A 25,298-nucleotide genomic window follows, 5' to 3' on the forward strand; every position below is an offset into this window, starting at 1 on the left:
GGTTCGCAGCTGGGCTGCGCGCACATTCTTCTGCGCATGTGCAGAAGCTTCTGTTCATGCGCAGAAGTGTTTTAATGACGTCGGGGTCAGTGGGCGGAGCCTCCCACTGGTTTTACTACCGGTTCTATAGAACTGGTGCGAACCAGGGGCAACCCACTACTACCCAGGCGCTGTGTTTTTGAGCACGCATGCATGTGCAGAAGGCGCACACAAGCGAAATGCCATGTTTTTTGATGCCACACGCATGTGCAGATAGCGTGCAAGTGAAGCGTGCACGCTCACATTTCCTGTGCTGGGCGAACCAGTTGTTACAGTATGTGACGCTCACCTCTGGGTATAGCCCACATATTTAGCCCAATTAAAGGAATATATTTTGAAACTAGCACAAGTATAGACAAACTGGAATTCTCCAGATGTTTTATACCACAGATTCCATCACCTCTCTGGGACTGTTGAGAAATGAAGTCCAAGACAGCTGAAGGAGATTTGATTACCTCTAATTTCTTTCTTTGCTGGTCTGCTATCATTCAGAGACAACTTTTAGGAACAGGAAGCCTGCTGATATGTTGCTTTCCCTCCTTTTTCCAAATGATTTTCTTTCTCTTTGCAGTATCAAAGACAGCAGTAACATTTCTGCATATTGTTTTACTTTCCACTACTTAAGGGAAAGGCTTGGAAAATAAATCAGCTTCTAAAAGATAATTGGAAACAATGGAACAGGATCAGTAACAATAATTTGGCATCAGTTGTAACATCAACTTTCCTTTGTTGGTAATTAATATAGGATGTTACAACATCTATGACATTAGAACATTTTTGTACTTTATTAAATTTTGGAAAACATTTTCTGCAATAGAACCTTGCCAGTACAATCTTTCTTATGTACCAGACTATAAGGATACATTTATGTTTGTACTGCCACCATCGGCAATTGGACTAAGCCAAATTCTAAGCATAGGGAAGTAATCCCTTATAATTAATTTAGTTCACTGATTAATTACTAAATTACAAAGACAGTAACTAAATTCAATGAAAATTTATGGAGATGGTCTTAAAGTTGGAATTCAAAGTCTTTAGTAAACACAGGTTGTCCCTGGAAGGGAGGAATAAGTGAGAAAGAAACTCAAGATTGTCCCACCTTGATTTTCTTTTTTGGGGGGGGGCGGGGGGGGGGAGAGAGTGAGAGAGAAAGAGAATCTCTTATTAGGTTGACAAGATGTATATTTACACTCTTTAACAGAGTTCCAGTAATTTCCTGACGTGGCCAACCTCCCTTCTCTCAAGTATCATCTACTGAGAACTTGGAGGCAGGCCTTCTCTGTAGCTACCAATGCCTTTGAAATAGTCTCCCACTTTTACCCTTTCAGAAGATCACGAAGACTTGGCTGTTCCTGCAAACATTGGGCTAGGATGGGATTAAGTCAAGTGGTGACTAATCTGTCTTGTTATGGTTTCCTGATGGGAAGACTACAATATATAATATGTCTTTTATTAATTGCTGCAAGATGCCTAAGACTATGAGATAGTCAGACATATACATTCTTTAAAAAAAAAAAATCCTGGAAGAGCTGACATATTAGAGCTAACAAATTATCTGTTATAAATGCTGTTGGAGTTCTGGCTGATCTGAGGAATATACAAATGGCCTGGCCAATCATTTCTTCTCTCTACCAGACCTCAGTTGGCTCCTTGATTTCCCAACAATATCTGACTTACTTCTACTAGACATTCTAATCTGTTGTCAAGATTATATTCACGAGGATCACCTCTCCTTTTTCTGGAGACACTTGGCCAACCAGAATTTGCTGTCTGGCTGTTGACCTCTGCCACAATGCCATTCCTGCTCCTTGAGGGACATGAACAATAATTTTCGAAAGAAAATTTTCGAAAGAGACAGGGAGCCAGTGAACTACCAATCCCAGAGTTGTGGCTGAAAGAAAGACACATTGACAACTAAACCCTCTTTCCTAAAAAGAATACTTTAAAGAAACTAAGTATAAGAGAACTTAGTAAATGTTGGAATAAACAAAAATGCAGAATAGAAATTAAATCATAAGTAAAAAATGACAATAAGTATTTTAAACTCTGGAAAATCCTGGTGTAAGGGAAACTGCTAATTGATAGTACAATAAGAACATAATATAAGTAGGATCTTAAAATATTCTTTATGATTATTTTTCTCTGGTTTTCAGTTTGCAAGACATATTAAGAAGTCTGAAGGCCAAAAAACACCAAAAGTTGAGTTACAGATTTCCATATATGGCGTAAAGATTCTTGATCCAAAAACAAAGGTAAGAGTCTTCTTATTTCTCTTTACCCCTTAAAATTCTAGCCAAGGCAAGATAACCCATGCCATAATGTGGTTACAACTATATTGTTTTTATTTTCATTCAATAAGTTGTCATTTATTCTAAGTTTGTCAAAAATGAAATAAAAGTTCAGATATCTGATATGAAACCATTTTTCTTTCAGAAAATGAATAAATATGTAGTGTTGTATAACTGATTACTAGAATACCCTGAGTCATTACTATTGTTGTTGTTATGTATTTATTAAATTTATATACTCCCGTCTCATTTTCATGTGATGCTGGGCAGTGTCTACAGTCTAAACACAAGTAAAATCAGAATCTTCTACAATTAGAAACAATTTAAAAATTAAAAGCTACCTTTAAAATGCAATAACATAAAAAAAGAGAGAGAGAGAGAGAAGGCACTATATACAATATAAGCATTTAATGAGTTCCATACTTCCTTGAGATTCCCAAGCCTGATTGCACATTCAGTTTGTACTGTGGAAAGACAATAGTGGTTACTAAAAGGTAGAGTCCGACATCTGAAAGCAGACAGTGAACATGTAAACCACTGCCTGAAATGCTGCTATAGTCAAAGCTATTTAGAATGCATTGGTAATTAACGGTTTCATATATTTCTCAAAAGATAACCAACATACTTATTTTGATTACTTTATAAATGGTTAAATTGGGATGGCATGATTTACTTCTGCAATATTTTACACTGAAAATTTGTGTCAATTGCGAAAATATGATGTACAGAAAAACTGTATAATTATCAATGCAGGAACTTGAGTATCATACAGCAAAAACATCCTGTGAATAGAGTTGAATGTTCTCAATTATCTTTGCAATTGTATCTAACAATGCAGCTGGAGTAACTTTGACATTCACAGCTTCTGCTGTTTTCCTTAGGACAAAAGGAGAGTTGTTACAATACAATCCTGTTTTCATCAGACTGACCATTTGACTCTCTGTGCAGACACCACTGTGTACAAAAATATATAAATTCAGTATTAATATCAGTATTAAGGAGTACAAGAATAAAACATATTCTGTTTTGTTGTTTTGTTAAGAGGCCTCTGCTTCATCCTGGGCGTCTTGAATAAATAGTATTCAGCAGTCAAAATGTAATTCCGAGAGGTAATTGCACATTTGTTATTTGCAGGAAGTCCAGCATAACTGCCAGCTCCACAGGATATCGTTTTGTGCTGATGACAAAACCGACAAAAGAATATTCACTTTCATATGCAAAGATTCTGAATCAAATAAACACTTGTGTTATGTCTTTGACAGTGAAAAATGTGTAAGTACACACAGACTTTAAAACTGGTTGAATTTGTTGTTCTTTTATATTGAAAAGTTGTCTCACGCCCCCCCTTTTTTGTAAGACCTCCCTCCTCTTTTTTTTTTTTTTTTGGCAAAATAATAATTAAAGTAAATTAATGATTTTTCTTTTTGGTTAAAACTTATTTTCTCCATATTTTCAATTTCTGTTGTTCTTTGCCAATATAGTACACACATTTATGTTTGAATATCACAGAATCACTCCATTGCTAAGAGGTCCATTCTACACTGAATGAAAGTGATACATAACTTAAAGTTGTTTGTGCTTACTTGTCAGATAACAGTCCAAATGCATACACCAATTAGGTTCTTAGCTGTCTAGAATAAACATAGAGCTAACCAGTTTTAATGTTCTGATGTGCTTACTTGTACAATATTTGGTACATGTGTAACAAATATGACCAAATCTTTGTCCCATATCGATATTTATTTTTATCTGTACCTGAAACTTCATGAAGATTATGTGCTCTTTAGTATGGTCTGCTATTACTTTTACTATCAGAGACATCTTAATTATGTTTAAAGCAAGTTAATACAATTTTTGTATTGTATTTTTCCTCCACTTAAACTACATTGTGCAAAATAACCAAAATGCAGCAATTACTTGGTAAATCATACCAAATTCATGTTTTTATTTCCTTAGAAATATATTCCTCGTGTATTTTTATTTAATATGAAAGATCCACTTATGACAGGGCCTGATTTCAGTACATCAAGCCCTTTCAGTGGAATTGTGTAATAATTTGTTTTTTCTTCTATTTTTACTTTCATATTTTATTGATTCTATGGCATGAACATTTTTGAGCCAGCTGTGATTTTTTTTTTTATTAATAGTTTCCTTAATATTATAGATGGTGAATCAGTACAAGCTTCTATTCTTTGCAACATTACCATTGCATGCTAATGGTAAGACTTGTTTTATTTCAAGGCAGAAGAGATAACTTTAACTATTGGCCAAGCATTTGACCTTGCTTACAGAAAGTTCCTAGAATCAGGAGGAAAGGATGTTGAAACACGAAAACAGATTGCTGGATTACAGAAAAGAGTAAGTTCCATAGTCTGTCTCAGTTTAATAAATGTCTTACGTTGGTTGTTTTTTTTTATAAAAAAAAAACAGTCATTGCTATTCCATATATGGAATAAAAATATTAGTCATTTTATAGGAGATTTATTAATGGGGGATATGTCATTTGAAGTCCCGTTCATTATATTTCAGTTATAGTTGACTTATATTTAAATGGATTCAGCTGAATTACAAAATTGAAGTTTTAGGTGTTATGGCTGTAGACATACAGCTGTCCCAGAGATAAACTCTAAACCAGAAAATGAGGAACAGAGTAACTTGATAAAAAATAAAACAAAAATGGCAATAAGAAACCAGTGGAATGCTTCACTGTAGGATATGGGAGAATAACCTGTTTGTATAAAAGAACATGGGTTAAATTTAAGCTTGCACGCGGAATGGATGGTATCTAATTCTTGTCATTCTGCTGATAGAGGTTTCTAACCCAGTAGGGGAAGATGTGTTTTGATCGTTTTCCTTCTTGCCTATAGCCTTCTGTGTTTTCCCAAATCTGTCTCAGAGGACTAGAGAACTTTAAGAAAAAATGGAAAATATATCTCAACGTTCCAGCAGCAAAAGAAGGGTTTCTGTTAATTTTGCTGAATGTATTTATATATCTATTTTGTGAACAAATTGCTTTTAAAAATATGCATTTCCTTTTAATTAATGCAGTAAATTAATGTTGTAGTTTTTTCCATCATACAAATACAATACAAATTTTGGGACTCTTTTAATGACGATGTTAACACCAGAAATACATCTTGTTTTTGTAGACTAATGATAAGTGCTTTGTTCCATGATTATTATTATTATTATTATTATTATTTATTAGATTTCTATACCGCCCTACTCCCAAAGGACTCAGGGCGGTGCACAGCCAAACAATAAAAACACATACAATACAAAATTTAAAAAATAGAATAAAATCAAATTAAATAATTTTGGCCCCGACAAATTTAAAACCCCAAACTTTTAAAACCAATTTAAAATTGAATATATAAATACTAAAAAATATTTAAAATTTTAAAAATCTTTTATAAAAGAGGGGGAAAATTAGGCCAGGCCGGCCTGGTGAAATAGTAAGGTCTTTAAGGCGCGGCGGAAGGTGCGCAGATCCGGGATCCTCCGTATCTCTGGGGGGAGCTCGTTCCAGATAGTAGGTGCCCCCACAGAGAAGGCTCTCCCCCTGGGGGCCGCCAGTCGGCATTGTTTGGCTGACGGCACCCGGAGGAGCCCCTCTCTATGGGAGCGTACCGGCCGGTGGGAGGCTATTGGTGGTAGTGATGATGATTTGTTTTTCTAGGTTTATCCAATGTAGTTCTGATAATGTATGATTTTTTTTTACCTTGACACTATTTCTCTGATTTTTTTTAATACATACATATTTTTCAGATTAATGAATTAGAAACAGAAAATCTGGAGCTAAAAAATAAGGTGCAAGATTTGGAGAACCAGTTAAGAATAACCGAAGTACATACATTGCCAGTAAGTACACTGAGCAAAAATGTTTCTCCTAGCAATTTATGTTTCTATTTTCAATGTTTGTTTTATTTCCATCATAAACCAGCATTGAATTATGAGAATTACCTATAACTGATAGGTAATTGTGCCTATCCTTACCTTCTAAAATAACTTTTATAGTGAGAACTTTGCTGTGAGATTCCCCTTAAATAGTACATTGACAGCAAATAGATTGGGCTGATATGAGTTCAGATGTTGATAGAAAAGTAATTACAGAAAGCCTTGGTAAAGTTTTATAGTTATCTATGTGGAAAAAAATTATGCTTACTGGGTTCCATGGCTACCATATGAAGTTTGTGTGCCTGTGCACATAGGTATGTGTTTGTAAGACAGAATAAGAATATGGGCAATAGGAATGAAACATTGATTATGAACCTCAAAGAAGGCACTGTATTACAACATAGACAACCTTCTTTGCTTTCAATAATGCTATTATTAATAAAAGCAGGAAACTATGAGTTCTAGTCCCATTTTAGGCATGAAAGCCAAGTGGGTGACCACGCTCTCTCAGCCAACTCACCTCACAGGGTTGTTGTTTTGTGGGGGTATACAGGAGAAGGAAGGAGTATTAGATATCTTAGTCACCTTGAGTTATTTATAAAGTAATAAAGGTACCACCAAGACTCGCTTTGTAAAGAGAGATGAGAAATTTAATATATATAAATTTAATGAATTTAATAAACATTTCTCTATTAGAGTAATTCCCACAGTTCCACAACTTTAAAATGCATCCATGTCCTAACTCTTGCAGCTTTCCCTAATTCTTGGTGCATGTCTTAAAGAAGTAAAGGTTAGGGGCAGTTTATAAGATGAAAGTTTGGAAATTCTCATTACAAAAGATATTGCTACAATGTAAAACATTTCTGCTGAACAAGAGTTCTGATATTACATATATCCACAGTGGGCTTGTTTTATAAACCATATCATAGGGAACAGAGCAAATTTTAAATATATATCTGTCATGAAAGGGGGATATATAACTTTACATGCTTAGAATTATTGTTAATCAGACAATACTTCAAATTAATCTATGTTGAAAAAGGAATGATAGGTTGATTTCCAGGAGTGCCATTCTGATAGTTAAAATCAACAAAGTGCTTATAAGATGTTTTGGCACTATCTCTTATGGAGATACTGTATGGTCTGAAATTCCTATAGATAATGAGAGCTTATGGAATAGAGAGGTTCAGAAAATGTTATAGGTGTGTATGATAGCTATAGATGAAAAGGGGAGTTATAAATAAACTCAGTCATAGTTAAGAGGTGAGACCAATTGTCTTGATGGCAGTTTAGGTGGCATTATGTATATTCCTTGAAGATGGCCTCTATCTTCTTGGTCATCTCCAGTTGTGGATGATGGGCAGAGGACAGCTGGAACTTACTATCCAATAATTGAAAAAGAGGTTTTCAAAAATATATCCTGAATTATGGAGTCTGTCAGAGACTAGTTGATTGCAGAAACGTATAGAACTTGTTGAATGAATAGACAAGGGAACTGCGAAAGAACATGACTGGGAATAATGTGGGCAAACTTTTAAAAGAGATCTATTAACACTAGAGTGATGTCTAGACTTTTAACACATGGTGTGTCAGTTATTAAATCCAAATTTAGACCAATTTCTTGTGGGCAAAGGACAGAATGCAAGAAATTAGAGATTTGCAGATATGAAGCTTATAACCACAATAAGTGCTGATAAAGAAACATTACCCTTGATATAATCTTTATCATGAGGTTACATGTCACAAAAAATGAGATCTCCAATATGCCCAGCTTCGATAGCATATATGCATGGACAGATGCATGAATAGATGCATGGATGGATACATGCATGCAAACTTACATAGATACAAAGATAAATGGTAAAGACTTTTACTTTTCTGCAATCATAAAGATTTTAGAAATAATTGGAATAAGGTATTGATGTTGTAATTGGAGAAATGAGAGCCAATATGCTGGGCTGTGTATTTTGTTTTTACAAAAAAAATGCAAGGAGAACTGATTGTGGAGGAGTTTTCAATACATTTCTTTAGGCAGACTAATTGTGTATTTAACATTAGTAGGAACTCTTTTCTGAAATCTGGGCTCCAGGAATAAGATTCATTGTGCAGAACTCATGAAAGACTAGGCTCTGTACCATTACAAAGATATCGGGATAGTTTACTTAGTTAATATAAGCCACCCAAAGTTTATGTAAAATGGAAGCAATAAATTGAATAAATCTCTTGAGAGATAATGAATGGGGGGGGGTTAAGGTTGTTAAGCTGTTAAACTCCTGGGAAGTTTATATTAATGTAATTATGGCAGTGATGGGATCCTTCTGGTTTAACAACAGGTTTGGTCATCATGTGCTTCGTGCTACACCTAGAATACTGCATCCAGTTTTGGTCATCACATTATAAAAAAGACATTGAGACTCTAGAAAAAGTGCAGAGAAGAGCAACCAAAATGATTAGGGGACTGGAGGCTAAAACATACAATGAATGGTTACAAGTACTCAGCATGGCTAGTCTAGTAAAGAGAAGGACCAGGGGAGACAAGATAGCAGTGTTCCAATATTTGAGGGGCTGCCACAGAGAGGAGGGGGGGGTCAAGATATTTTCCAAAGCACCCGCAGGCCAGACAAGGAATAATGGATGGAAACTGATCAAGGAGAGATTCAATATGGAAATAAGGAGAAATTTTCTGACAGTGAGTACAAACACTGCAACAGCTTCAGAAGTTGTGGGAGCTTCATCACTGGAAGCTTTCAAGAAGAGACTGGACTGCCATTTGTCAGAAATGGTGTAGGGTCTCCTGCTTGGGCAGGGGGTTGGACTAGAAGACATACAAAGTCCCTTCCAACTCTGTTAATCTGTTGCTGCACACCAAGCATTTTTCCTAGACATAAAAGCTGGTTATCAATAGTCTCTTCAGGTTGGATATTTGTGTACAATAGAGAATTAAGTGAAATTTATTGTGACGTGAAAGCCAAACCAAGGGCTACAGCAGTATTCTAGTGTTATTTTGAGCCTTAGCCTAAACAGGAATGATTAAGTGTGGAATTTTAATTCTGGTCGATCCAGCCTTTGAGATCTATTGCATGTTGCAAATCTCTTTGGATCCCCAGCTGCAAAAATTCAACTTCTGATGTGTGGGTGGATATGTGAGAAGGAAAGGAAGAGAATACTGGCAATCTTCTCTTCCAGCCCATATCTGCTACAATTCCTCAAACCTTCCAGCTAATTCAAACTGGATTAATGCAGGCCAAGACCTTGGGGTGCATTGACAATTAGCTCATCCTATGTTTAATCTGTGGGTCCCACTCATTGCTGAAGCCTTTGTTTCCCATATCCTGAGCTGTAACATATCAGTATATTCCTGCATCAAAAACCTTAGCTTAGCTTGTGAATCCTGTAGTTAGAATCACTGGCTTGATTGAATAATCAGCTCTCAGACTTTCCATAATATTTGTGTATTTATTTATTCATATTTGAACTGTTCTGGTGTTTTTGCTTTTGATTTAAATTGTATCAAAATGCTGCTTTTTGCACAGTAGTTGAAAACAGACCGGATACTTTACATATACTTAAGAAAATATGAACATTCAAATCATCCTACATGGTTGGCCTAAAATAATGCTGTAAAATGTGAACTTGTTCTTAAAATGTTTATTGATTAAGGTTTTGCTACTGTATATTACTGTGTTTGGGTAGGCAGATTATGTTGCGGGAGAAAATGTAGTTATTACACTTCCGCCCTTACTACACAGATATAAAAATATAGCTCACAAAATTTAAAGCTAGTTACTTCTTAAAGTTTATGCTAAGGCCTTTAATGTGGAATGAAAATGACATGTTTATGTAAAAAGAAGTATTTTTCACAAAATGAAACATAGTATGAGCTCTGTCCATATAAACCCAACCTAAAAGTAGGCACCTGATCTAAATCCCTAGTGAACTCAATTTGATAAACATATATTTTTCTGGAAAGTCATTAGTGAAATTCATTTTATCTCTAAATGAAGAAGAAGGCCATCTGTTCCACTGATGAGCTGCAACATGCTTAAATAATTTCAGAAATGGGCTGAGAGAAATCGGGGTTTCATTCATGTAAATTTCATTTGCAATTAGCAGTTGGCTATCCTTGGCAAATATTGAATGAATAACCAAAGAGAAAGAAACTTACCAAGATCATAGCAAAGGATGAAACGTTGATCCAGTCAGAAGTAATTGGAGCAGAATGAGCAGGAGAGAAAGATGTGAGGACAAGAAAATTCAAGTTGAATAAGTAATGATTGAAGTTACACAATGATTCAAGTTCATTACATCGTACTACTTCTGCAGTATTTTACAATAATACTATTTCAGTTTAAATGCAAAATTGACCTAAGGGCAGACCTTGGGAATGAAACCTATTCTTAAACTGGGAACTCCCTGTATATTAGTGGATTTTAATTCTCCTTAATTTCCTGTGCATTATCTAATAGTAAAATAAAGCATCTGTTTATAATCAGATTTGTTCTGCCTTTTTAAATACAGTTTAGATCGCCCTTTTAAAGTAACATAAAACTGCAAATAAATCTAATTTCTACTATTTACTGCTGATGTTCATGATAATATAATGCTAAGGCTCAAAGGAAATGACTGAAATTTCATATATTGGATGTATATCTAAGAATATAAGTGGATTAGAAGAAGCTGATTTAAAATGTTGTCAGCCCCATGGGATATGAAGATTAATTTGGATGAGGCTGGGCCATTTTTCAGAAACTTGCTTTTCTGGAGGAAGGGAAAAGACATGGAAAAGTAACAGATTAGATCACACACATAGCTTTCATCAGTCTAACATTACCATTGAGAAAAATGTAGGAAATTTATGATTATGATGGTTTGTGCATGTGTGCAAGAACTGAAGTACAAAATAGAGTTGTGCGTATTCTACTGTATAATGGCTTGTTTTGTGTGGAACTAGTAAACAATGCTTATCCATTATCTGGAAAGAAAATCAGTTTTCCATGCTAGCTTTGTCAGATTGCCTATCAAGAGTTATTCAGTTTCTCTAAAGAGTTTAGAAACTACTAAAAAAGTTGAAGCATTTTTTTAATTTTTTTTTTACAATTTACCTTGTAAACATTAATTAATATGCTGCCTAATGAATCTGAATCTTTCCCCAAGACTCAGGTGCAAATGGAAGGCAGTCCCTTAATCATTTCAGTGAAGAGTTTTGATACATTGGTGGATGTAACCATCCTGTTTAAAGTACATGGCATAAAGTACTGGATTATAAACTGCTTTATAAATGCTAAATAAAAGTTTGTTTGTTGTTTTATTGGGTTGTTATACATTTTATTTAATGAATAAATAAAATAAAAAGATTCTCCCCATCAAGTAAGGGAAAAGTTATTTTTTTTTCTCCTGCTCCTCCCTTGCAAAGAATTGTTGATTATCTGAATAACATGAATGGTCACAAAGACGTCAGAGGACAGAAGGAGAATTAATCAAAATCCATCAATCCAATGTCTTTCACCAGAAGCACCCTTCACTATAATCATAAAGTTCCCAGAAATGAAAAGATTCCTTATACACACAGCAAAGCACCATTGGATAAAATCTAGAGCTCTCTATAGCAATATGTGGGACCCACAAAGGAAAACCCTGAAGACACTTAACATCTAATCAAAATATAGTATATCTTCATCCCCACATGGTAACTGGGAAGTTGTATGCATCTTATGTATTCCATTATTATACAGATATTATTGATCCTGTAAGTCTTATCCTATTATGGAATTTATAACTGAATGTTTTGCAAAGTATTTTGAAAAACAATTTAGGTGATTTCTTATTTTGTATTTTAGATCTCTGTGGGCTTTGATTTTCTGCTACACATTTCTTTCTTGCTTTGGGTTCATCATTATTCAAGATGTTGTTTGAGAGTAAGGGAGAAAATAAACACCAAATGTAATAATTTATCATAATCAGAGAGAGAGAGAGAGAGATTGCAAAAAAATGTAATTTAGCTGAACCTAAATATACTCTTAGGTTTTATGTAGTAATGTGATCTTGGAATATTAAGCATAAATAAATGAATTCATATTTTCATTGATATTAATATGTAAGTCTCCAGATTATAGTGACCATTCAGAATCGGTGGGAGTCAGGTGACATATCATTTTTAATATGATTGATTGCCCAGGCAGCTTGATGTTTAGGCTGAATTTGACATTTTTATCCATTTATTGAGTCCTTCCCAAGAACTTCCCATGATGCTGTTAAACATATTGTTGCTGTTCCAAGTAAAGCTTCCTTTTGTAAATGACTGATTTCATCAATGCCAATGATTTTCAAGTATTATTATTTCAACATAATAATATTTTTCCAGCATTTAGAATTATCCTATCAGATTGGCAAAATATTAATGGTACTATTACAGAATATGGAATTAATAAAAGAAGATAAACTCTTGCCCCAATAAAGAGCATCTCTGTCTTAATTCAAAACATGTTTATATTCTCTTTTGCAACTTTTTTTATTTTTAAAACTCATTTCATTCAGGAAACCCATGACAAGTTCAAAATGTGAAATACTTTAATTGCTGTTTGTGCATGTTTCATAAACTTTGGGCTACAAATGCTATTTATCCAGCCTCAGACTTTTGTTTCCAATGTGCCTTTTTTGGATAATGTTGCCTTTTTCCTTTCTGCATGCAAATTCAACCCTGTTTGTTTAGTATCATGAACTATTACCCCAATTTATTTTCTTTATTGTAGGCAGGCAGTGTTACACCAAAATCTCCTTCCACTGACATATTTGATATGGTTCCATTTTCTCCCATCTCCCCAAAGCCATCAACACCTACTCGCAATGGCACCCAGCCTCCACCAGTGCCCAGTAGATCTTCAGAGATCAGTAAGTTCTGGAATGCTTTGATGTAACCTAAAGAAATTATGCCTACTATGTAGTCATTGCCTAAACCAGTGATGGCTAACCTTTTTGCAGTCGCGTGCCAAAAGCAGGGGGAGCGCAGAGGGGTCACGTGCACGTGTGCCCACATCCATAATTCAATGCACCCCACCTGCCGCGCATGCACGCGTGACCCCCCTCCCCATTCAACCCCCGCTTTTGGCACGCAATGGCACAGTGGGCCCGGTAGGACTGTTTTTCGCCCTCCCCAGGCTCCAGAGGCTTTCTTGGAGCCTGGGGAGGGTGAAAACGGCCTCCCCCACCCCCCTGGAGGCCCTCCAGAGACCGGAAACAGCCCGTTTCCTGATTTCCGGTGGGCCCAGAAGGCCCAAAAATCAGCTGGCTGGTGCACACATGCGCACTGGAGCTGAGCTAGGGCAACGCTCACATGCCCACAGATATGGCTCCACGTGCCACCTGTGGCACGCGTGCCATAGGTTCGCCATCACGGGCCTAAACCAACAAGCTAGCCAATGGAGACTTAGTTGCTAGAACATCTTACTAATGTTGCGTCCTGGATATGCATTTCAGGGAAAAACAAGAAAATGAAACTATATATATTTAGTATATATAACTCTCTCTCTATATATATATAACTATATATATTCATATATATATATGATGACACCAACCTAGCAGGAATAGTGAACATTCCGGAAGAAAGGCTTAAGATACAGAAGGATCTTGACAGACTTGAACATTGAGTGCTATCTAACAAAATGAAATTCAATGGTGAAAAAGTAAGGTTCTACATTTAGGCAAGAAAAACAAAATGCACAGGTACAGTATATGTGGTACCTTGTTCAATAGTAGTAACTGTGAGAGGAATCTTGGAGGCCATCTCCAAGCCAGCAGTGTGCAGCACGTGAAATGTTAATAGCACTTTATAATGCCTTGGTAAGGCCACACTTGGAATACTGTATCCAGCTTTGGTCGCCACAATGTAAAAAAGATGTGGAGACTCTAGAAAGAGTGCAGAGCAACAAAGGTGATTAGGGGTGGCTAAAACATATGAAGAACAGTTGCAGGAACTGGGTATTTCTAGTTTAATGAAAAGAAGGACTAGGGGAGACATGATAGCAGGGTTCCAATATCTAAGGGGTTGCCACAAAGAAGAGGGCATCTAGCTCTTCTCCAAAGCACCTGAGGGCAGGACAAGAAGTGACGGATGGAAACTAATCAAGGACAGAAGCAACCCAGAACTAAGGAGAAATTTCCTGACAGTTAGAACAATTAATCAGTGGAACAACTTGCCTGCAGAAATTGTGAATGCTCCAACACTGGAAATTTTTAAGAAGATACTGGATAACCATTTGTCTGAAGTGGTGTAGGGTTTCCTGCCTAAGCAGGGGGTTGGACTAGAAGACCTCCAAGGTCCCTCCCAACTCTGTTATTCTGTTTAATTTAAGATATTTAAGTTCTTAAGGATCAGAAGTAATCCTCCCATCATTTTCAGTTGACTATGTTTTATTCTTTCTAGAGCGAGACCTTTTTGGAGCAGAACCTTTTGATCCATTCAGCTGCGGAGCAGGAGATTTCCCTCCAGACATCCAATCTAAGCTAGATGAGATGCAGGTAATTCCAAATATTTACAATTATGTAAATATCAGGTGTGAATGCTGGGGGAAATATGTAAATTTAAGCCAGAAAAAACCTTACCCAACATCCCCCCCTCGCTTATATGTTATACCTACATACATTTTATAGTCTTTTTATAAAAGAGGGAATATAATAAAAACACAATAAAATGTTCCTTACATATTTTAGTGCTAAATTTAATTATCCATTAAATATATGTAATAATTCTATACATTTTTATATTACCTGCATATATTTTATAATGCTTTTATGATAGAAGGAATACAATAAAAGCACAATAAAATATTCCTTATATATTTTCCAGTGCTAAATTTAATTACCTGTTAAATGTATTTTATATATCTATACATTATATTGATATTTTTAGCAATAATTCTAATATTTCTTCTTTGTGCTTTCATGGATATGCAGCGTCAGCGATGGTTGGTATATTATTTTCTCCATACATTTCAATTCATTTCTACTAAGTTACATCATATTATACATTTTGTTATAATGATGGCATTTGTAATATGTGAGTTGGTACTGAAGTTCTTACCTGAATCCGGTTAAATATTTCTCTTATATATATATGTAACAAATTTATGTTGTTAAAACTTTGGGTTAAATCACTGAGTGTAAAACTGGGAAATATCTCGCTCATTTCCTTTTTCTAATATTAACTTTTTCCTTGACTGAATAAATAGCCCCTTGAGACCTGATTTGAAAACTAATATGAAATTTGCTTGTGTAAAGGATCACTGTGCATGTGTACATCTCAGGTATAATGTACTTTTTACTTACCAATATAATATCATTTTTAGAAGGTATATAGTATCTTTTCCTGTTCTTTCCTGGGAAATATACTATATAAGCTGATATCCAAATATATTTTTAGGATGAAGTCAAAAGGTATATTCTTTATTCTTTCCCTTTCATTGTGTAAATAATATTTCTGTGCTCTTTAGCTCTGGGTAGTATTTCAGTTGTAAAAGAATAGGACAATTCTTTCAAAATAAGATCTCTCCATGATACCTTTTCTTCGTGTATATTTAAAAAAATATTGACATAAATGAATTGTTCCTGAAGCATCTTTATTGAATGATTTTGTCTCTTGAAAATCACTTTGCAAAAAACTCCTTGGCTAATTCTAGTGCAGGACACATTGCCATATTAGAGCATTAAGCAGAGGTATCTGAGAGGTTGCTTCTATTCAGTTGGTTCTGCCCACCCAGTACATTCCAACATGGTGGGTGCATTCCTGGTCCCCTCAATCAAACTTTGTCACCTGATGGGATGGTGGAAATGGGCCAGCATATTCTCTCCTAGAATTCCAGAAAGCTATGAAAATTTGGCTTTAAACCCAAGCCTGGAGTTAATGGATTATTGTTTGTCTAAGGCAGGGGTGTCAAACTCACGTCATCATGGCGGTGTCACGTGACCTATTGGAACTTTTTTCTCCTTCACTAAACCAGGCATGAGCGTGGCTAGCACATGACGCATCCAGCCCACAGGCCAGGAGTTTGACAGCCCTGGTCTAAGGCTGCTTGATTTTTGTTCTTTTTAAGATTATTTCAGTATGGGCTTCCATTTGGTTGAATGCATTTTTCTGTTTTTATGGTATTTGCCTTTTCTAGTTTTGTACACTGCCCAGAACCCATGTTAAAATAGAAGTGCTTTTTTCTTCAAGTTCATAAGGAGGTCTGAAAAATGAGGATCAGGTTAACTGAGAGAGGTGTTTTGCTCCTGCAAGAACTTATTTTACAAGCATTTTCAAAGAATACATAGCTCAACTAATAGTTGAAATAGAAATAGGAGCCGAGGTGACACAGTGGTTAGAGTGCTGTACTGCAGCTACTTCAGCTGACTGCTAGTTCAGCAGATCAGCAGATCAAATCTCACCGGCTTAAGGCTGACTCAACCTTCCATCCTTCCGAGGTGGGTAAAATGAGGACCCAGATTGTTAGGGGGCAATATGCTATTTAGTATACTGTCTTTGTTATAAGCCGCCCAGAGTCCTCGGAGAGTGGCGGCATAGAAATATGAAAAATAAATAAATAAATAAATAAATAAATAAATAAATAAATAAATAAATAAATAATAAATTACATACATACATACATACATACATACATACATACATACATACATACCGGGACATAGCCATCCATGATCTCACCTGAATACAGGGAATTAGAAAAGAGGTAGGAAAGGAACTGGCAGAAGATTTGCACTATGTGTGTCATATGCATACATGTATTATTTGGGATTTGTGCCATTTTTGTCTCATATGTCAATAGATGTCTATAAATAAATATATTAAATTTTTCAATATAGACTTTTCCAGAATTCCATGGATAGATAGATGATTTAGGATTAGTTAATACAAAAAGACTTTTCCTTCTATTGTAAATAGCATCCATTACACACAGCATGTGATATGACAGCATTTCCCATGTGCTTCTGCCTCTTAGCCTAGATGAATAGGAATGGAAAAATACATAGCAAGTTATGTGGTTCACCATTCCCCAATATATTAATAATTAACCACATTGCTAATTGTGTAGGCATTTGCAGAGTTGTTATCCAACCCATCCCCAACCATAGGAATGGTGCATTAGAATATGATTAGCAATAAAGAGCAAAATAAAGAAGACTGTTGACTACTATAGCAAATCATATACAGTAAAAATTCTGCCTTATAGTTGAAGATCTACATATCTTGATGCAATATAATGGTCAAGTAGTCTATTATAACAATAGATTCCAATTTCTTAAAAGCTTTGGAACAACCTAATCTGGCTTGAAAGCAAGCATAACCATCATGAAGTCCAAATGTATCTGGAGGGATCTCCTTTCTCTCCAAATGCATTGTGCAAAGTATGGGACATAGGTAATCAACTACCTAATAACCAAGAGAAACATATATGTAAATCAAAACATTGCAAATGTTTTAGGTCTGATATTACATGAGATTATATATTTTTTAAAACTGAGATATGGTGTCTTACTTTATTCTTTGTTCTTCCTTTGTTCCAGGAGGGGTTCAAAATGGGACTGACTCTGGAAGGCACAGTGTTTTGCCTTGATCCTCTAGACAGCAAGTGCTGATTGTCAGGAATAGACATTTAAAAATATATTATCTTTCTTTATTTCTTTTTACAAAAATTTAAAATGTATTACAAATATTATTGATGTGCCAAAAATGTTTTCAACATATTATCTTCTGTGAGATTTGCTTCTTCAAAACTCCAGATAAGTTGCAGTATTATTCATGTAAAATGAAAATTTACTCATGTACAGAAAGCTAAAATGAAATGACACTGCTGTTTGTTTTTTGTCTTCCATATTTTGCAAGTCATTCTTTGTATCTTTTGGCAACTCACTTGTACAACATAGGAACCCATCGTATCCTGTGAGAAGTCTTTTAAAACTTGGTTGCACACCACTTTCAGATAGCAAACAAGCATATAGAACTATGATTGAAAATAACAACTTTTAAAATAAAATCCCCACAATTGCTTTCTTAATTCCACACAAATACTGTTGCCAATAGGAAATAAGGTTGTAAACCACCCAGAGTCGCCTCGCAATGAAATGGGCAGCAAACAAATTTAATAAATAATTAAAATATGTAACTACTTACACATTCCTGTAAACAATTACAGTGAGACTGAAAACCATAGATCCAGTCTATACAATCTGAATTTATATAGCATAACTTCCTAATAAATTGTTATTAAGAGCCACAAATCAAGCTAGGTTTCTAATGAACTGCAGTGCCCCCAATTTTTGTTAATTTTGTGAGTGCACAGCATTTCTGATTTAGAAGTAATTGTTAAAGGCAGCCTCTATGCTTTTCAGGTGCATCGTATTTAACATGCATCTACTAAATGAAATAGATTAATATTTTTACAATTGCGATATCTAACCTCTATGCCAAATATTAATATGCCAATTATTTTCTATTATTTTGTAATTTAAAAAACAATCCCTAAAGATGTATAAAACTTTGATTAGATTTTTCACATTCCAGAGGGTACTTGGAAATTTATACACGGGAACTGACTTTTTCAGTAAGTCATACAATAACTAGCTATTTTGAACACACTCAAACACATCCATGTGTACATAGAAACATTCCCAATGTTACACACTATTTTTAGAATCAAGGCCCAACATGATATTTCTCAACATAGTTATTTGAAAATCCTACTGTGAAGGTTAATTAAAAGTGTGCATGCTAAGGGCACTGCTTGTGGTGCATGTTAAATTGCTATGTAAATGGCAACATCTCACTTTAATTGCAAGGATTCCATTGCAATAGTGATGGCATTCAAAAATGCCATACATAGTTTGGAAAGTGATCTGAGGCCATTGATTGTTTGGATTTAACCTGCCCAGGATTGTCACCTGATAATTCTGTTCAACCCACTTGGAATATACAGGTGACAAATGGATAAATAGTTTCATTTTGCATCCTAATGCAAAAATTACAAATGAATATCATACAAGGAATCATGATAAAATAATTTAAGGTAGGTTCTTAATGAAGGAAGATGATAGGTTTATAACTTCTGCAAGGGAGCTTATTACTGAGATAATGTACTACTTTGTCTCTGCATAGCAATAAATGAAATTTTGGTTGTGCATTTCTTTGTATTCATAAATTAAGTTCCTTGTTCATTTTTACCAACAGTGTATTCAACATGTACAAAAAATTGTTTACCTTTCTGGGAAAGTTTTTCTCTCCTGTAAGGAGCCGTTCACTGTAAAGAAGACGGGGGGGAAATGCTTTTTATATATAAAGAAAGATAAAGAGAAGTGCTCAGGAGAAATGGGAAAGAAACATAAGAAATTATTTTGCTCACTTTATTTTTCAGGGGAAAACACCCTAATGGTCCGGTACTTGGTTTGCAAAAGAATAGTTTTTTATGTTATATTGCAAGGTTTACATGTGTATTCACCACATAAAGAGAAAACATTTATGCAATGGTATTTACCTTTTAAAGCTTTGTTCCAATCTTACAAAATACTTAAGCAGAGGTCTAGATAACCTGGAATTCTTTACATGCTTAAAATTAGACAGCTGTATAGCTGTATAGCCTTACTGAGTCTTTCTTATACTCTGATTTGTGTTAAGTCTTCCTTTATTATTTGGTTCTTCTTTTGTATTTGCATGTATATCTATATCTATGCTCTGAATCCAAAGAGGATGGAATGCATTTCTACAGTGCGTCTGGTTTCCTACTTCCCTTCTGGCTACAGATCCTCCCATCTTATTAAATGCCAATCCAGAAGGCTCCCATTATTTTATGGGGTGATGGGCGAGGTGAGAAGAAACAGAGCCATTGGGAATAAGAGAAAATAGAAAATGACTCTTTGGATATTGGCCCTTGTGCCTGTCAATATAGATATATATATGAGATCACTAATGAGTAGAATAGGCTCTGTATTATAGAGAGACACATCTATAATTTTGTCCATCAAATAGTATTTTGCAGTTTGTACAACAAGGATGTTTAGTAGCCATATTAATGGCTTTTTTAAACAAATAGAATTTGTATTTTTATCATGAAGAAAGCTTTACGTAATAAGCATATATTTAGGGGCCATTTACAATGGATGTAGGAGAACATTCAGAAAATATTTGCACATTTTAAAGCATTGTTTTACTGATTTTTATGGAACTTGATTTGCAAATTGCTAAATGTAATCTAATTGATCAACATCAGTCCAAGAACGTCTAAATTAATGCAGCAAGAAATTACATTTTTAATGAAAACAGTTTAGTGCTTTGGTTGAAATTTGTATTTCTATGTAATCCCAACTGTCTGTTTTATTTTGCTTCAAATAAATGGTTTAATTAAACTTGCATCATTGAATGGAATCTTTATTTAATATAAGGATTGGGGGTGGGACGGGAGAAGTGGCATATAAAAGAGCCAGCATGAAGCCAGAGGTTAAGTTACTAAGACAGAGTAGGGAGATCCAAGTTCTTGTCTTCTCTTAAACATGGCAGCCATGTTGAACCAGTCACTCCCTGTCAGCCCAGATAAGTATCAAGTTCTTTGACAAGATGACTGGAAAACAAAACTCCCTAATCATATCATGCATTGATAGCTTGGCTGTGAGGCCAAAGCAAGCACAGTGCAAAACAAGGGGACTCTCCAAGCAGAAAAATATACTAGAAAAACAATAACCCCATGGGGAAGTTGTGGTAATATCAACAGGATGTTTAAATTAATATGCCTACACAATGTAATCATACATACAGTACATTAAGATAACATGAAGTGCAATATTTATGCATGTGTGTTTATTTTTAAGTTCTTTGGGGCTATGCATAAACCATAGTAAGAAATATATGTGTAAGTTCTGCATTTACACTTAATCAAAGTAAACTTGCAGGAACAATCCAGTTCTAGTTGAAACACCTATGTGTGAATGCAGATGAATTACAGAACTTTGTCTGCAGGATACATAAAAGTAATGATTTAATTAGACGGGGATCAATACATGTGTGGGTTCCAGAGGGTGGCTGGGGGAGGGAGAGTTGCCTCCTCAGCAGCATATTTTTTCATACTTGGAATAATTACTTTAAAGAAATGTATTTCACCTAGCATATTTCAGACCTTTAGTTTCTTTTATTGCAAAAAATTTGATTTCTTTCTTTTTTACAAAATTCCCCTTGAACATCCCAAAAAACGGGATGTTCACTCTCACACTTATTAATATGCTTAAGTAATTCTGCCATCCATGTGGAAAGAACTCTGTCAGGATTCTTTTTCTGCCCTAGCAGACATGAAGAAGGCACCATAATGCCCAGACATCTTTAAACAAGGCACAACCTCCCCCGAAGAACAGCTACAACTTTGCATTTGGCAATTGGGCAGAAGCATCTCCCAATCAGTGTAGAAGATGACCAGGTTGAGCCCGAGGGTCAAATGTGTCATCAGTCATGAATCTCTTTACACCCACAAGAGATCTAAGCCCATCTTGAATGTCTTTCTATTCTTAACTCCTGCTAATTTTCCTTGACCATTAGTAGTTCAGATTCTTGTAGAGAGCTTAAGTTTACAATAAATGTTTACACATATTTGAAATGCCTGGATCTCCTGATGCTTGACAGCTTTTCCTTGACTTCCTGGCAGCTTTTCAAATTCAGCAATGGAGCCGATCAACACCCTCCTGTGGAAACCAGCCTTTCTGATGCTCTAACCTCAGCCAGAACAAGGAGAGAAAACCTACTCCACCAAGACAAGGTGGTGCTATGGTCAGATTTATGCTTTATGTCCAAGATTAGTTGAACATTTCATTACGCGCAAGATGCTATATTTCAAAATTTTATGTCCAAGCCCAGGAATGAATTTGATACAAATTAGATATATACAAGGCACTAAGCATCATCTTCAGCCTAGAGGAATATTGATCGAATGGTCTATTTGTCTCTCTAAGGGGACATCCTGGGGAGAAGAGTAACATAATTTGCAATCCATCAGTGAGCCAGGAATACATCACACTGGCCTCCTCAGCCAGCAATAAATTGTTTCTTTCCAGCCTCCCAGAGCCCACTCCCATCAGAATGGGCTATTTTAGCAACTCTTGTCAGGTGGAATACTAGTAGGTATGACAAGGCACATTAACTTTGGCTAGGCCACCTGGGAATATTATTGTAGGATATCCCTTCCCTCTCAGCTATATATCCAGTGACTGAGATTGTTAGTTGGGTTTACTTCAAAGTTCCCTTCTGGTTACTAAAAAGATGTCTGCTACTAAAAATCACCTGCTACAATGTCCTACCTGTCAATTACTACTTCAGCTTCAACCACAACAATACACGAGCACACAATAGATACAAACTTAAAGTGAACCAACTTGATTGCAGAAAATATGACTTCAGCAATAAAGAGGTCAATGCCCGGAAAACTACCTGACTCTGTGGTTTCATCCCAAACCCCCCAAACTTTTAACCTTAGACTGTCTACTGTTGACCTCACCCCATTCCTAAGAGATCTGTAAGGGGCGTGCATAAGAGCACCAGCGTGCCTACCGTCCCTGTCCTACTGTCCCCATTTATTCATATCCATTTCATATATTCAATTCATGCTTATACTTATATATATTATCTAATACATACTTGACAAATAAATAAATAAATAAATAAATAAATAAATAAATAAATAAATAAATAAATAAAAATGATCCCAATAGATTCCCCCAAGAGTACTAGACAGAAGCTAATTTATACTCAAGAGTACGAAATAATGTGTCTATTGTTTCCTTAACATTAGTATTAAGATTGATTTATCCTAGGACGTAGGCTGGCATATTTTTTTTCTTATGTCAGTGACATGTCTTTGTCTATTTACTTGATTAATGAACTTTATTGACTGAAATCAATAACGGGGAGGGAGTGATCAAGGCAGTGTCAGAATGATTTCAGCAGCATTGTGGCATTTGAATACAAGTTCCATTCTTTTTTTATGTGCATTGCAATGTAACAAGCCTACCCATAAGGGGTGGAGGTTGTGTCCCACACCATTACACTCCTGCCATTATGTTTAAAACAACAAGAGCTTGAAACAGAAGTCAGAGCATGTGCTGGAAGAGGAGAAATTGTTCCAGGGAGGGCAAAAGGCCCTGTTTTCTGACTCCAAGAGATGGAATTAACTCTTTCCTCTTGGCTCATCTTTCTGATGAACAAAAAAATTCCTAGTAAGATATGTAAGATGAGAGTGATATTTCGGGTTGTTTACTTTTGGTTTCCCACACATAGATTGTAAAATTGCACATTAGTAAAATGCTGCTCAAAAATTAGTAGAATCCTGCTGATGTTGAAGTGTATATTAATGACTAAATGCAAATTGATAAGGCACGGGAAAAGAAATGAACAGAAGGAACTGCATATATTGCAATTTCCACTTGATTTTTTAGTTGTTGTTTTTTTTTATCTACATTCATCAGCATTTTCCTCTATGTTCTTGTTCAATTTTTCCAATATGGTACAATCTGTTTATTTCTATATTTTCAAGATGAAAGTATTATCAATAAATCAAAATTTGAAAAGGAAGTACAGGGGATGCTGGGTTTTTTAAATTAAAGTGTAGACATTCCTCCTCACCCTTGCATCAAATCAGACCATTGGGAGATTAAACCCATGGGCATGTTTTAAGGTCAGTCTAAAGTATAAAGTGCAGCATGTAAAAAGCACGGTGGTTACTTTTCCAAATGATGATGTAGATTGCCAGCTGTGAACATGCTGGCTTGAAAATCAACCTCAACTGTGGTTTTCTTCTCCCCCTCAAGAGTTCTAGTGGTACAAAGAGCTTTGAACTGTCTGTTGTCTGTAGGCATTGATGATCCTACAGAGCTCAATATTTTACTCTCTAATTATTAAATCAGCATCACATGTTCATTGTATAACTAGTCCAGTCATCAATTTATGGCAGTAGAGGAGATAGTTAAAAGAACCGTGCTTCATTTCATGAAGTACTGACATCTGCAAATTCTTTTTTGACATCAAGTTTGGAAGAAACTCTGAGACTAGAAGCTTTGCTACTCCTAGAACAATGCTATCAGAATCTTTTCCTCAAGTGAGACCTTCAATACTTGAAGATCTTTATTAAAATTTTCCCAATGATCTTTATGCCATTCAAAAAACTAAGCCAAGGTTAAATATTTTCCACATGATACAGATGGTAAGTCAGGACTAAAGAGGATAATGGCATAGATTTTTAGAAGTCACTGAATAAATTGCTAATTAAAGCAAAATTTGCATTAGGGGAAATTTAGTTGCCTAGTCACTGATATTGGCTAAATCAAATCTCATTCCCTCTTGCTCACTCACTGCCTTCTGTAAGCAGGAGAATCTTCCATATTTCCAATTTACTATACCAAGGGTGTCAAACTGGTGGCCTGCGGGCCGGATGCATCATGCACGGGCCATGCCTACCCCACAAAGGCAAAAAACATTGTGATGCATCATGTGATGTGATCGAGTTTGATGCCCGTGTATTATACCCTCATTCCAGCCTGTTCTAGCCAGCTCGCTGAACTGGTGGTGCTGGCGGCGGGAGGCTCCACCCACCTGCCAGGACGTCATTACATTCCGGTTTTTAATCATCTGTGCATGTGCAGAAGGTTTTGCGATTGTGCAGAGGAGGCACACACGCATAGCATGCTTCCATTCCCGAACCGGTAGTGAAGGTAAGTGGATTTCACTGCTGCCTCATTCATTCCAAGTTACTGATAGATCAAAACAAAAGTTTTATGCCTTAGAAACAAACACATTATATTTGTCATCAACTAGGAAACATAACAGAATGCAGTTTCAGTTGATCCAGATGTGCCTCCTTCCTGGGTACTCTATTCCATTCCCTCCTTGCAAACCAATAGGGAACCTTCTGCTGAGCATGTTTGATTCATTTTAAGGTAGGTTTTCTCTCTCTCTTTGGGAGATGTGTTTTGTTTTAGGGTTTGTTCAAGGCTTTCCTGGTTTTGGTGATTCTTTTTATAAATCCACAGCATTTAGTCTCCCTCCTTGTCTTCTTT

General features: G+C 35.7%; 1 protein-coding gene across 17 annotated transcripts in view; it reads left to right on the forward strand.

Annotated features, from left to right (window-relative positions):
* GULP1 (GULP PTB domain containing engulfment adaptor 1) overlaps positions 1-20,619 on the forward strand; it is a 112,860-nt gene extending 92,241 nt beyond the window's left edge. For 14 of the 17 annotated variants that reach the window (XM_087882086.1, XM_087882094.1, XM_087882088.1 and 11 more), the window contains exons 6-12: positions 2,193-2,291; positions 3,462-3,599; positions 4,569-4,685; positions 6,096-6,188; positions 12,974-13,112; positions 14,647-14,741; positions 17,784-20,619. In XM_087882086.1, coding sequence (XP_087738212.1) covers positions 2,193-2,291; positions 3,462-3,599; positions 4,569-4,685; positions 6,096-6,188; positions 12,974-13,112; positions 14,647-14,741; positions 17,784-17,855 — 753 coding nt within the window. In that variant the 3' untranslated portion in view covers positions 17,856-20,619. The remainder of the gene's footprint in view (positions 1-2,192; positions 2,292-3,461; positions 3,600-4,568; positions 4,686-6,095; positions 6,189-12,973; positions 13,113-14,646; positions 14,742-17,783) is intronic. The other 3 variants (XM_087882100.1, XM_087882102.1, XM_087882101.1) reach the window with 1 other exon arrangement.
* Positions 20,620-25,298: the final 4,679 nt, after the last annotated feature.

This window comes from Pantherophis guttatus, chromosome 1 (genome assembly GCF_059756535.1).
Source record: "Pantherophis guttatus breed Tessera chromosome 1, ASM5975653v1, whole genome shotgun sequence".
Lineage (NCBI taxonomy): Eukaryota > Metazoa > Chordata > Lepidosauria > Squamata > Colubridae > Pantherophis > Pantherophis guttatus.